Genomic DNA, 14,206 nt, shown 5'->3' on the forward strand with positions numbered 1-14,206 from the left:
TTCAGTATTAAAAACAGTATAGAAAGGAAGGAGGATAAAAACTAAAACAGTTGCAACTGAAACCCCTTGGGTGCCTCAGGAGACTGACAATAGTAATTTTGCAGAACCAACGATAAATCAGGTAAAACTTAGACCCGCCGTGCAGGTGAGCTAGGAAAAAGACACAGTATCTATTTTCTGTTGTAATAGTACCACACAGCAGTAATGTTGTCCTCTTGGTGAAGTTACAAATAATCTCATATTCACAAATGGAAAGGATTGTAAGGATGGAAAGAGAAAGCCTTCATGAAATCCATCCGTCCTCCAGTTCTTTGTCAGATGAACCTGATTTTTCCATAAATCAAGGCTGGTTATTGATTTTCAAGAAAGCAACAAATTTCCTCCTCGGTCAAGTGCATTATGCCAAATGCATCCCTGATGCAATTCTGCTCAGAACAACCCTCTTACTCCATGGATGATCCTGCACTTTGTTCCGTTGGCCCGAAGCAGCTCTCCCTGTTTCGCCCTGGGGGTGACTCAGGGATCTCTCTCCTTCCCTATTACCAAGTTCAAGCAATTGCACATCATGGATCAAAAACTATTTCAAAACATTTCTGAAGCTTCCAGGAAAACTCCAATTATATTTCTTCAACCAAGCTCATGAAATTTTTTATTTAGGATTGCGGGAATAACAGCACATGAGTAATTCAAGGCTGAATATACATATTTGCAACCCCAAGAGCTGAACAATGCTCCTACTACTGTTTTACAGCCCTTATTTGTTTTTATAATATCTTCTGTCTTTATACAAGGGAATTTCATCAAGATAAGCAACCTAACAGTAATTTGTTTGTGCTCCTCTACATCCTGCATAACACTTATTTTTCTCTCTTTAAGGCATAGCAAGGACAAAGCATTCAAGTACTTCAAGATTTATCCTGCTGAAACAATTATAGTGTTGCTATACTAACAGCACTCTCCCTGTAATGCTTTTGAATGATTTGATAGTACTCTGGGAGAGGACTACAGGGAAAGCAAGCATAAAAACAGGACAAGCAAGTGCATAGATCAGGGTACGAATCTGAATAGCTGATTGTGCCTGAATCCTCTTAATGTAGTAATACAACATTAGTGTCCACAGAGCGCCCAAAGGTCCATCCAGACCCGGACCCTGTCTCAGACAGGGCCAACAACAGAGGCCTGTGGAAAACGATGAAAAAAATCCAAGTGGAGTACCATTTTCCCTGAATATTTCTCTAGACTCCAGTCATTTGTCCTCAGCAGCTTCTTGGGTCAGAATGCTTTCGTATTTGATGGCTCTTAGTGAATATTGATAATAACAATGATCACCTGTCAAAAGCACACTTGAACCCCAAGACAATGTAAAAACACCGAAAATGAGGAAAGAAGGTTCTATAGACGTTGGCTAAACCTCTGCCTTTTGTTGGTCACACAATCTGGGAAAGCTCTCTGGCATCAAGGCTTGCTGGCATGGAGTGGCCCATGACTATCCTAGTCCTCTCTCTCACCCTCCAAAACATCAAGCTATCTATTATCTTTTATAGATGGTCCTTTGTATTATCTCCTGGACTGCTGCTGGGCCAGCCAAGGACACTTCTAAGATGTACGAAGAACCGATTTCCTATGCCAGCAAATGTTCTTTATGCAGATGTAGCCACTGATTTGAACTCGGTTGAGATGGGTTTATAGAAGGCATGTCTAACACACTGCTTGTGGAAATCCCTTTGGTAAGAAGGTAACTTTAGGCAGTCACATCCAAACGGTGTTAAGAAAGAGATGTGGTTTTGGATGGGTGTAAAATCAGTTCTTTTCACCCTACCAATTCAGGTGAAACATGCTGAAAAAAAAAAGGAGTAGACTCTATGACTATGTGGTGTGTAATAGTTGAACGGTCCTAGATAATGGATGAACTAATATTGCTCAGGATATACTGCTGTCAATTCTGCTTTCTCAGTCATTCCAGATGGTCTTCAGTGGTATTTCAGAAATGATCACAATATGCCTGCAGCTTTATTTACTGGCTCCTATTTTTTCTCAGCAGTATGTAACTCACGTTCTGTCAGGCTGACACACATTTTCAAGTATTTGAACAGGAATAGAAACATTTTTCTTGCACTAGTGGGGGTGTGACATACCCTTCATTTGCTCCTCCTTTTTCATATAATGCATTTATGAGCATTATATGATGAAGTTGATTTTCCAGGCTGGGAAATCAACAGATGGTGATGGGTATAGAGCTGAGCTGCAGTATACCCATACACATCTTGATAGACATACAGATACGTGTACACCAACAATCAACATGGATAAGATGGCGAATATACTCGATCCTCAGTGAGGTGGTTTTAGAGTAATTCACTGACATACTCACAGAGCTGTTCAAGGTTCATACCTTCTATGGTAATGGCTTGGTCTCCTCTCCTCTCCTGGGTCAGGGCTGCAGCACTGTGATGGTAAAGTTCTGCTCCACTTTTTGCAGACCCTAATCTGTTCACCAGCTAAAGAGAATCATGCAGGACCAAATGAAACACAGGATGCGTTTTGTATAATCAAACCTTCCTATATTACATTACAAATTTGTTGCAATCACATGACAACAACAATGGATGAAGATGTGACCCCAAACCAAAGCTAGAGTTTGAACTTGCACAGACAAGTTACAGCACATCAGCTAAATCACAGTTATTTTCAGTTTGCTCTGCAGCCTGTGGCTTGATCCTGAGGTAGCTCTGTCTACCAACAGGCACAGATTCCTGCTGTATGCCATTTAGGTGGAAATTAAAGAGGGTATTTTGCTAATCATCCATTAATCTGCCGAGTTTTACCCAGCCAAAGGAATACTGGACCTTGGGATCTTAGCTAATGGCAAATGTAAGGTAATCTGTTTTTGCTAAAATTCCAGCAGAAGTCTTTAAATTATTTCAAACTTCCTAGACATTTCTGTGGAATAACTGAAGTTGCTGTGAGCTGAGCTGTTTACCATGGGTCAGCTGACCCGGGCTAATTTCCTAAACCAAGGTTAACTGTTTTTATTGCCAAACCCTGAGAGCTTATTACTATTTTATCACAATGAGTATATAGACTATGACTAATCTTTGGAAAATATTTTACAGTACATTTATTAGATACTTCCACATATGCTTGCTAAATAAAAAGGGATTTCAGTGGTTTATACTTCTATTTAGACTTGATTTATTTCTCTTGGCTCTGGATGGTTGCTTTGTAGCAGCATGAATCTGTCTTAATTTAAAGATAGTCCAGAAACAAAATGTCATGTCAGAATGGTCCTAAACTAGGTCCTAAAAGATCAGCATATTCTGAAGCTTTTGGACGTTCACAATCCAGATCTAATTCAGAAGAACCTGACTTTGTATAACCTTTTTTTATATGGCAGGCAGCAGCAGTTACTCAGCCTTTAATCTCATGCAAGGGATCTCTCTCAGTAAAAAGAATTCTCCTACCTATGTCATGTCAGACAGAAGATCTTTAGCTATCTCTGAACTTACCTCACATTCATAGTGTCCCATATCTTCATTGGAAGGGTTCTTGACCACCAGGACTATTATGCCACTTCGTGGTTCGCTGAAAGTCTGGTATTTACTTGTGTCCTTCAACAGTACACCATCTTTGTACCATCTGCATGTGGAAAAAACTGAGCATAAGCCCGGAAAAAATATGCAATGTCAAGAAGTCTCCAGCTCACTAATCTATCTGTCAGACCAGTGGGCAAACAATTCAAGAGTTGATCATTAGACAAACATTTGGATGCTGGAAGGTAGGTCTACATGAATAGATCACACATGGATACAACTGCATAGGTTTATGATATTCTCAAGAAATCTCATCAGTCAGTGCAGAGAAAAGGGCTTCAAATCATGAGGAGATATGCTGAGCTTTTTGTCAGAATACCCCATACTCGTTGCTGATAAATTCAATTCAGGTGTAAGGCAGACAGGATAAAGAAATGTTATAGTGTTGTCAGGGCATTAGATCTGATACAGTCCTACGTCAGGAACTATCTGTAGGCATTTATTGTCAGATGCTAGATAGAATAAATTTCTGAGAATCTCAAGAATGTTCAGATCAGGAAGAGCCGGCGTCGGGATGGGGTTAATGTGGAAGACACAGAGAAGAAAGGGTCATAACCTTGAAAGAAAGGGCAGGAGACTCTTCTGACCATGAAAATTTTGGGAACAGGATCTGTTCCAGTGTCACTTGAAGAACTGACCTGATTTGAGGCCTGGGTGCTCCTTCGATAGTACAGGTAAATTGAGCATCTTCACCCTCGACAAAATAAGCATTTCTAACTTTGTTCACAAACCGTGGTGGCACTGCAAAGCAAAGATAAAAGTAGCTAGTAAGAGAAAATATGATCAGACTTGAGTCATGTGTCCCTGACCAGATAATTCTCATGATGTCTCCATACAAGACAGTAAACACCATTTTTTTTTTTTGACCTATGAACAATTGACTGCACCTGTACATCAAATAACTTTTTAGAATATTATGCAGGAGAAGTTATACAGAAATTCTGGAGTATCTTAACATTCATGTTTAAGGTATTACATAGCAGACCCCTTTAAGACCATGTATCTTTGCAGAACTTTACCTTGAACAAGGATCTTTCCTAAGGTACTGGCATTTCCAGCAGGACTGGAAGCAAAGCACATGTACTGTCCTGAGTCAAGACCCATTAGGTTGTCCAAGATCAGTGTGCAGGAACCATCAGGATCTTCTATTATAATGTGATGGGGATCCACCTCCACAGGCTTTCCATCTTAAAGACAAAGAGAAAATTATTTTGAAATAGCTTAGTATCAATTATGTTTTCTCCATGGGAATTTCATCCATCTTTTCAGCTTGAGAGCACCTAGAGCTGTATTTGCTGTATTGCAGCTGATGTTGGTAGTTGAGGAATGAGCTCTTCATCTTCGTCCTACAAAACTTCCTATGGGCAAAACATTGTTGAGGGACCTCATACAACATCAGTCCACATTTAAAAGTGAAATTGTCCCAGCGTATGTCCTGTGCAGTCATAGCTCTTATTTGCTAGCCAAAGGAACACCTCCAAAGTGGCTGTAAACACAGAGAACTGATCTTTGAGGCGTTGAACACATAGCAAAGCTGTTTCCTCTGCAATACAGTAATGCTGGGGAAAAGAGCATGTGCACACAGCTACCTGTGCTATGACAGAGAAATATCTGAGCTAGTTCAAACAAGTTGTTCATTGACTAGTTGACTAACTGCCACAAGGCATGGCTTCATACAGGCTAATAGGCAAACCTGAAAAAGAAGGGTATATTAACTCATAGGAAGATCTATGTTACTTGGGTTGCTTAGTAGCTAACTTTAAGACTAGACTTGAGTATCTCTAAGTGGTCAGCTTTTAGATTAGCCATTGACCAATTAGCACAAAGCAACATAAGCAGAGAACAAATCTGGAGGATGCGTTTCATGACTTGATGCTCATACCTTTGTACCAGCTGACAGATGGCTTGGGAGCTCCCGTAACTTTGCAAGCCAGCTTGACTGTCTCTCCCAGCTCAGCTGTACAGTCCGCCAGTTCTTCCTCAAAGTCTGGAGGGACTGAAAAATCAGAATAAACATGTTAGTCTGGAGGACAGGGGCTCTGTCCATAAGATGGCTACTGAAAATTAAGAGTAAGTATAATTTTTGCAAATATGCGAACTTCAGTATGGAAAGCTGAACAAGAAATCTTAGCAGCTATTGACCTTCTAAGTGACATGCTGTCCTTACTTCTCTGAGACTAAATTCAATCTGTGAAGTGTCTGCTGTTAGCTATAAAGATGAAGCATAAAAAAATGGGACTTGTTGCTGATATGAAAGTATTTTAGGCCATGATTTTAATAAGCATGTCCATTATTCAGACACCACACAGCTGTCACAGTTAAGATAATTCCTCCATTCAAATGGACTCTTGATACCCAAACTAGTATTCTATTGGTCTCATACTATAAGATCTATACTTTGTTAAGGGACTTCTATTTTAATTTATTACTACCATATGAAACTGTGCAATACTATTCTGATAGTCTTCCTCATTAGAACACCTCACTAAAAGCACAAAAATAAAATGGTCAGACTTTTTTTCAGTGTATACACTAAACCAAATTCTGTTCTGGAATTTTAAGGTGCCAACTTTCCTTACACTGTAAAGGGCACCATTTGTAGCTTATACCTGGACAATAATGATCTAATATCCCTGCTGATAAATTTTGTGGAAAGAAAATTGGTGGAATCTCAACTGACAGTGAGGATGAAGCAGCCTCAATGACAAGATAAAAATCCAAAGCAAATCCATGTGCTCAGGTACAGCAATGTGAGCCAGAAGCCTGGAGTGGAGGATTTGGTACCCAACAAAGTCACAGGAGATCTCTATACTGGTATCAGTGGTCCTGAGAAAACTTTTCCCACTGGAAACTAATGCTCTTCATGCAGTGGTCCAGGGCCTTTGTCGCCAAATTCTGTGGTCATCTACCCTTCTGCAATCCCTGCCAGATCTAATGCATCTCTAGTGCCCACTCTGCAATTTGTGTTTTAGAAGTTTCAATAATGTGTTTCTTGTCTCCAGCGACACACATTTTCTGGGCTATTTTGCTGGAAAATAACATCCTCTGCTTATTGACAAAAATGTAGAAATGTGAAGACAGGGAACCGAGCAATCACTTCAGTCTCCAACCTTGATCCCCCACCAAAGGCAACACACATCAGTGGAAATGTCTAGGGATAGCCAGCTCTTCTCAGCTCATCAGCCTGTGTTTTCCACACTTGGGTTACAGGCATTGAAGAGCAATTAGAAAGTTACACATCTGCTCTCCTATTGCCTCAAAACCTATACAGGTCCTGTGGGACCTCTGTTATGTAAATTTAATCACTCCAGTGAGATGCAGTCCTGGATCCCTTGATCGTAAGTGGAGAGTGTCAAACACCGTTGTCCCATCCTGATAAAGATGCCTTCCCCAGCTCAGGTGAAGGACCTACCACTGCTATAATCATTCCAGTTAAAGCTTACTGCATCCTGTCAAGTCACATGAGTTGTTATTTACAGAAGTCTGTTATGTGATTAAAGGAAAACCTCTAACTCTAGTTCAGTTTAAGAGGTGGCAAATGATCCTAGATGGTTTCTCTCCCAGTTTTGCGGATCTCTTTCCTGAATCAGGGAGACCAGCCAAGAAAAATCAGGAGGTTTGACCTATCTCGGGCCATACTCACTCCAGACAGGCTCACTGATCCGCTGCTGTATGCCACAGATCTCCTTCACCCAGGAGTTCTTGATAATTACTGTGCGTGCCTGAAGGAGGTACTTGCGGACCAAGTCTTCCCGTTCGTGCCAGATCTCAAATGCCCGGTCATCCCCTTCCACAAGGTCGTTCACATCTATGTTGTTTAGCTGCGTGACAGAAGGAGGACAAAAAAGTGAAAACACATCCTGTGTTCTAAACTTCAGCCAGAACCTTTCCCACAACTGAAATCCAAGGGTTTAGGACAGTTCAGAACTGGGCCTAGCCTTTGTGAACCAGAACCATCTTCAATCAATGTGTGAAATGGAAACAACTATTGAATACCTGCAAGTCTCCTGCTACCAGTGCGTACCCTCTTCAGTGGACATGAGTTGTGACATTCCCATTAAAGCTATATTAGATTCTCTAACAGCAAGAGGCATAATTTACACCACTTTTAAAGATTTTTCAGACTGCATGAGCAATGCAACATGGTTTTGGCTGAACAGCAATCAGGGTCACTCTGCAATCCTTTCCCTGGTATATATGACTTTCCAGTTACCATACAGATATTTTCCTGGGAGTAATTATCATATTTCAGGAAAAAAACATCCCACGCAAACCCTACAGTGCAGCACTGTTGGACCCAGGGACATCACAATTAGAGACTGCGAAAAGAAATTACAGAGCAGACACTCTCCAGACAAAGCATCCTTTTTCTTTTTTTTGGAAAGTAAAATCTGTCTGTCAATGCCAGTGAGGACAGAGATAAAGACTTTCAAAAGGCCCTGACTGGGCTTGGTCAAGAACTCCATGGGGTTTTTGTTTGTTATTTTTACCAGAGTTGAACATTTATTGCCTTGGGAAAACTCTCTGAAATCTCTCGCAGTTTTAACCTGAGTACTGAATGTCTGAAGATGAGCTGGTCAAATCCTCTGAATTTTTAATTTCTAAACAGAACTGGTGCCAGGAAAGAACATAACCAGCAGAGAGAACCACAGAGAATGTAACATATGTCTAAACCAGCATTTCCTCCAATTTAATACCAACACTGCAGACTGCCAAACCCAAAGATCTACAAATGCTAGCAAATACTATAGGCCACAAAATATCACATACTTATGCAGTTAACTCAGTGATCTAATAGATGAATCAACACTTGCACATGTAGTCTCATTATTGCACTGTGAAAATCCACCCATGTTTCTAATATTTTCTGACAGATTTAACAGAGAAATTTGGGAGAGACATATATTCTACTTGTGCTTCAGAGGCTTTCAGAAACAAAGGAATAGCTCAAAAAGATTAGTGAAATATCCCATTTAGATGACCAGAAGCTGGATATAAACATGAAGTTATCAATGATGGAAAAATACTCTAGGTAAGGATATAATGATCAGACCTTCATGATGTTCTTGAAGATGTAACTGTAGGTGTCTGTCTTTGTGTCTCGCTTTGGTTTGCAGATCACAATGTAATTTTTGAAGAGGAAGACATGTCTTTTGTGTCCTTTCCATGCCATTCTAGCTCCTGGAGCTCCTTCCCAGACAATGAAGTGACCCTGATAGGAGAAAGATTACATAGTGATAACTCTGGAATAATTACGACAATGATGTCTCACAATCATTTTTGCAGTGAACAGATAACAAATGTTTACATTGTCACTTTGTGTGTCTGCTTTATTACAGCACAGCAGATTGTTTCTAATGCTAAAGGCGATGCATCAGACTGACAGCACCAACAGATGCACACAGTAGTTGTCATTACTTTGACCTTTAAATGGTATTCTTTGTTGCCAGAAAAATACACAGCTCATGTCAAGCAGGCATACTGCACCGGTACTAATGATAATGGAAAATTATATCCTGTGTGTTATACGGACCCTTTATGCGTTCACTTGGTCTCCTCACCAGAGCAGGACATCCATTTCACATACCTTCAGACATATACAGCTCAGTTAGTGACATGAGTTCCCCCTGGAATCATTAGGGAGAAGTAAGTGCTCTTGGGATGTGATTCACTGGTGGAGGGAGATGTCTAAATGTGGCTAGATGAGTCCCCACTGAAGTGTCTCACTATCACTGCAATTTAGCCTTACAACTCCACTCAGCAATACACTGTGATTCTCATACAGAGGACATAAACAGGCAGAGTAAATTACTTGTCCAGCATGACACAGTAAGTCTACAAAGAAACATGAATTTGAGTAAGGGCGTTGAAAGTCCTAGACTACTGTTGCAATAGATGGGTCACCTTTCCTCTGTGCTCCTAAAACACACATCTGTTCCATGAAAGAGACCTGGAGAAGAACATGGGTCTCTTAGAGACCTCTCTCCACAGCCATGGGAGAACATCCATAAAGTGATCTAATGTTTTCACATGGAGCATATGCAATATATACTATGCTACTTTGTACTGACATCCCAGTAAATGAGGCTCTTCAAAAGAACTGTGTCAAATGGAAACATGTAGATTGAAAAGGCTCAGTGAGCTTCTAACACCTGAGGAATCAACAGGAAAATCCACTGATGCCAGTAATTTCAGGAGTTGGCCCATGTAGCTTGCCAATAATAAACGAGGTAGAGATAAAAATTAAATGTTTTAAAATCATGTGGGGGCCTAGTACATATTGTTCCCATTTGATGAGCAGGTTGGAAAGGCAAATAAATACATTATATGTGAATTGCTCCATAAGCATGTATGCTCTGCTTCTTCTAACCTTAATCAAACCATGAGATCCATCTCTGAACTGTAAGAAAGGCAAGGAGCTAATACTCTCTCTCAGATTTGATTTCTAAAAGAGCTTCATGTAGGACCTAAAGCTACTTAGAAACTAATGAAAGCATGCATAACACCAACACTGACTGAGAGATTCCAGTTACCTGTCGGATGGGTTCACCAAGGCTTTCCAAGGTCCCTGGATAATTCTCAATGAGTGACACATGGAGGTTGTTTTCTGCTCTTCGGGTGAGTGCAGAAACAATGGCATAAGCCTGCTCTAACAAAGTGCAGTTTTGACTATTTCTTGCTTTGTTTCGGATTAATTCCTGTAGATGATGAAGAAAATGTTACTGGGCAGTCAGAGAAAAAGAAGTATATATTTCCCTGATAGCTGAAGAGTTTCTCAATATCTGTTCCAGCTTTTTCATCAAAGCAACTTTTATCCCATTCTTTCACCATGTGCCACTTAGCTACTAAAGTCTCCTCTTTCTTATCCATTCTGCAGCCTCATTGACTAACCAGTCTGGCTTTTTCTTACGGCAATTGATATTAGACAAAGACAAAGTTGAAGCAAATACCAGATATGCTTCAGTGATTGAAAACCAAAAACCCCCAGAGCAATCCCAAATGTATCCATTGAATTTCTCTTGTGTTTTTTCCCTGGGGATACCATAACGCAAATAATTTATGTGGCAATGCTAATCTAAGAGTTTCTATTAGATTAAAAACAAGATAGGATGGAAAAAATATGAAATGGCAGTTATTCTTTTCTTTAATGTTTGTTCCTGTTCCTCTCTGAGTAACGAAGGCATGCTCACTCTCTTTTCCAAGAGGCCCTTTAAAATATTTGTGTTTTGTGTGCAGGCAGCTGTTCAAAATTAGAACATTGACTTGAACATTCTTCAAACTATTCAAAGTGCTACTTCTGTAATGCTAGGAAACAGAAATATTTTGGCAGTCTTCTTCCTGACTATCCTAGTGCTATTTCCCATTAAAAATACCATTAAAAAAATGCTAGTTTGAAACTTTCATTTGTGGTCTGGGCTAGAACCTGGGATAGTAGGAGAGATGAAAGATTGAAATGTGAACCATTTCAGGATGGTAGAATGGGCAAAGCTTTTCATAAAACAAAAATTTAATTTTACTATAATGTCAGTATAAAACATGAGAGAAGCTGGTAAGTTAATATCTTACACATTGGTAATTGCTTATTTTTATAACATACCTGCTGCTGAGTGTGAAGCAAATTCATACTTGTCTTGGATATATACAGACAGTTATTCATATATATATATGTATATAAGCATATATTTTTATATATGTATATGCATATATTTAAAGATCATTCAGATAAAGCTTGCTGAATTTTATGGGGTTAGAGCCTGTGAACCTCTACCTGGATTTACATTTACAAAACTATTTAGGGGAGCACCATCACTGGTGTTGATTACTGTCTTACCCAAGTAGCTTTCAATTGTAGTTGCATCAGAAGAAAGCCAAGAAATATGAAATCAAAATAAAGTCTTTTTCTATACAAGCCGTGCAAGGAAGAACATAAACCTATCAAATAAAAGCATACAACCAAAGTTCTTCACCTTGATTATAGTCTGATACTGCTGGATCTTGTTTATGGGTTTTTCCAGGTAGTGCTGCAGTGGTGGGATAAGTGGCTGTGAGGGATCTTCGTTGGTTAAAATTTCGTCTGTGTATCTCTGAAAAATGTACAGAGAATAATGAGGAAAGGTTGTTATAAAGAACAAAAGAAAAGATTACTCCCTGGAAAATGTTCATATGATGCTGGCTCATAGACCTACCTCAGCCAAAACTGAATAGCTCTACCAGACCTTACTACCCGGTATTTTGGACATATGTAATTCTCACCCTTTCATTACCAGGTAGTTATTATTTTATTATGAAATGCTGAATTTGTCTGCTTTTCAAGTTCAGGACTGACACTGGGGAAACATGATCCAAATCTTGCAGAAGCGGATGGTGTGAAAGGAAAGACCAGCACTGTCGGAGGGTGGGAGGGCAGGAGTGAATTTAGTGCCAGCAACTGGTGCCAGACTTTGGTCGAGAGTGGTCCATGTGTTTGCACTGCTGGAGAGTGGAGTGAGTGAGGGTCTTGGCACCAGAACCTGGAGCAGGAAGCGCAGGTCGTGGGGTCCATGTGCTGGGACATCAGCCACTGGGCTGGATGTTTATCCTTTCCACTGACCTGGTTGGTGCATGTGGGTGCAACTCTGCAATCCACCCTAAAATTTCACACCCTCAAGTAGGAGACCCAGGAAGCAGGCAGAGACATTAGGGAGGCTGAGAGCTTGTGCTCATGATTTGAGGGATCTGTGAACGTGGGGTGAGTGTGAACACATACATTTGTTTTCTAGCGAGCAACAAACTGGACTAGCTGGTGAGAAGAAGGCTCACGGAGAGGGTAAAAGCTCTCAGGCTCTGGACATGGATATCGGATGGACAGAGGGGCTATGCTGCTACTCATGGGATGCACGAACACGCATGTGCTCATGGATCTGGAACGCTGTGTGTGTGTTTGCACTAGTGAACTTCAATCCTGAGCAGCTGGAGAGGAGAAACAGGATTTCCCTATCTATACTAATATTTTATGTGAGTTTGCTTGCTCTTATAATGTGGTGCCCCTTAAAACATCCCTTTATTACAATTACGTAATCACAGCCCCATTCATATCTGTATAATCTTTGTAATATTAAGAAACACAAACATATGTAAATATGTTCCCATATTGATTGTACCCACCAGGAAGAGCTAGATAGTGAATACAAAATTACTACATTTAGCAATGATTTCCCACAAAAATATTTAATAATCCTTTTCAGGAACAATTTTGTGATTAATAACTACATTTCTTGATGCAGTGGGTTATAGGATGCATCTTCAGCAGTTACTCTGGCTACTAGTTTACCTTGTAGAAATCCTGGACAGCTTTGCTGACAACAATAGATTCAGCCTGTACCCTTCCCACCAGGTACTGGATGTACTTATTAAACTCTGCCTGGTGCTTGATAAAGCACATGGCCACATCATCATCAGTGTCACATTTCTGCAAGCCTCGAAGGAAAACACTGTGGAGACAAAAATAAAAGGACATCTGAGGAGAAGGTGATGGAATGAGGCTAGAACACAGCCCCAGCAGGCAGACCTTTAAATCAGGTGATTTCAAGTGAACACACATTAAAGGAAATGACTGGAGGAAATGAGGGATGTTGCCATGTTATCATTAAACTTCTCAATGCCTCTTCATCTAGGATGATGCTGGCCGCCTTAGCTTAAATGTATGAAATGTCCTGCAAGGAAGGTAGGGATTATTTTCAAGGGTTGAGCTCAAGTTAGGAAGTTAACACCTCCCCAGATCCTTATGCCTCATTTTAAGGATCAATGAGACATCCACATGAATTAAAATAAAGATCCTCACTTTGTTTCATAAAGGATGTTGAGCCACGTTCATGTACACAAAGATTTTTAGCAGTATTGGTAGCTGATGACATACATCAGCTCTAGAAGTTTAAGTTACTTTTGGGGTAAAAAAGAGGGAGTAGAGAGGGAGCAAAGAGAAAGGAGATCTATTCTCCCTTCATTTCCTGGCACAGGAAAAGTGCCAGATGTCCCACAAAGCGTCCTCCTCATTGCAGAAGAGATTCTCTCCATAAGGATTTCCCCACAATAACTGTATATTTTTAATTGCAATCTGCTCAAACTCCTTATGGGTTGCTCTTAGCACTGATCGGAGCACACGTTGATCGGGGAAGATCAACTGGTTGTTGAGATTTGTACATGCACATTATTGACACCCCCTTAAGGTAAACCAAAATTTAGGACCAGAGGGTAGGAAAAAGGGGAAGAAAGTGTGATTCTGCTGCTGTTGGCAGAGACTTCCCAAGAAAATGATCACTTCCCATGAAAGCGAGGGTATCAAGGTGCAAAAGGAGGCCCCTTAGCAAGTAAAAGTATTTCAACCTGGACCTTGGGAAGTCACTTTGTGAACAGCAGATCTGCAGTAAGTCTTTCCTTGGAGTAGGCAGCATTGTACCACGACATTGTACCTGGGCAGCCTGCTACAGCTGGATGTTATTTGTATGCATGGACACTGGCATCAGTTCTAAATGAATGTGTGTCTCTATGAAGACACCACTGAAATGTCCATCAGACGATGCTGCCTTTTTATAATAATTCAATGCTTCACTGTTAAATTTGCTTAAAAGGTTAAGAAA

General features: G+C 40.3%; 1 protein-coding gene across 1 annotated transcript in view; it reads right to left on the reverse strand.

The window, feature by feature from the left end:
* Nucleotides 1-14,206, reverse strand: part of OBSCN (obscurin, cytoskeletal calmodulin and titin-interacting RhoGEF) — a 185,984-nt gene that overhangs the window by 43,422 nt on the left and 128,356 nt on the right. Inside the window, exons 85-94 of the mRNA XM_042802202.1 lie at nucleotides 12,901-13,060; nucleotides 11,558-11,674; nucleotides 10,124-10,288; nucleotides 8,644-8,802; nucleotides 7,234-7,411; nucleotides 5,473-5,586; nucleotides 4,610-4,777; nucleotides 4,229-4,331; nucleotides 3,507-3,636; nucleotides 2,393-2,498 (exon numbers count right to left, since the gene is read on the reverse strand). Of these exons, the coding sequence (XP_042658136.1) occupies nucleotides 2,393-2,498; nucleotides 3,507-3,636; nucleotides 4,229-4,331; nucleotides 4,610-4,777; nucleotides 5,473-5,586; nucleotides 7,234-7,411; nucleotides 8,644-8,802; nucleotides 10,124-10,288; nucleotides 11,558-11,674; nucleotides 12,901-13,060 (1,400 nt within the window). The remainder of the gene's footprint in view (nucleotides 1-2,392; nucleotides 2,499-3,506; nucleotides 3,637-4,228; nucleotides 4,332-4,609; nucleotides 4,778-5,472; nucleotides 5,587-7,233; nucleotides 7,412-8,643; nucleotides 8,803-10,123; nucleotides 10,289-11,557; nucleotides 11,675-12,900; nucleotides 13,061-14,206) is intronic.

The sequence above is a fragment of the Tyto alba genome, unplaced genomic scaffold (assembly GCF_018691265.1).
Source record: "Tyto alba isolate M040663 unplaced genomic scaffold, T.alba_DEE_v4.0 Super-Scaffold_38, whole genome shotgun sequence".
Classification (NCBI taxonomy): Eukaryota; Metazoa; Chordata; class Aves; order Strigiformes; family Tytonidae; genus Tyto; species Tyto alba.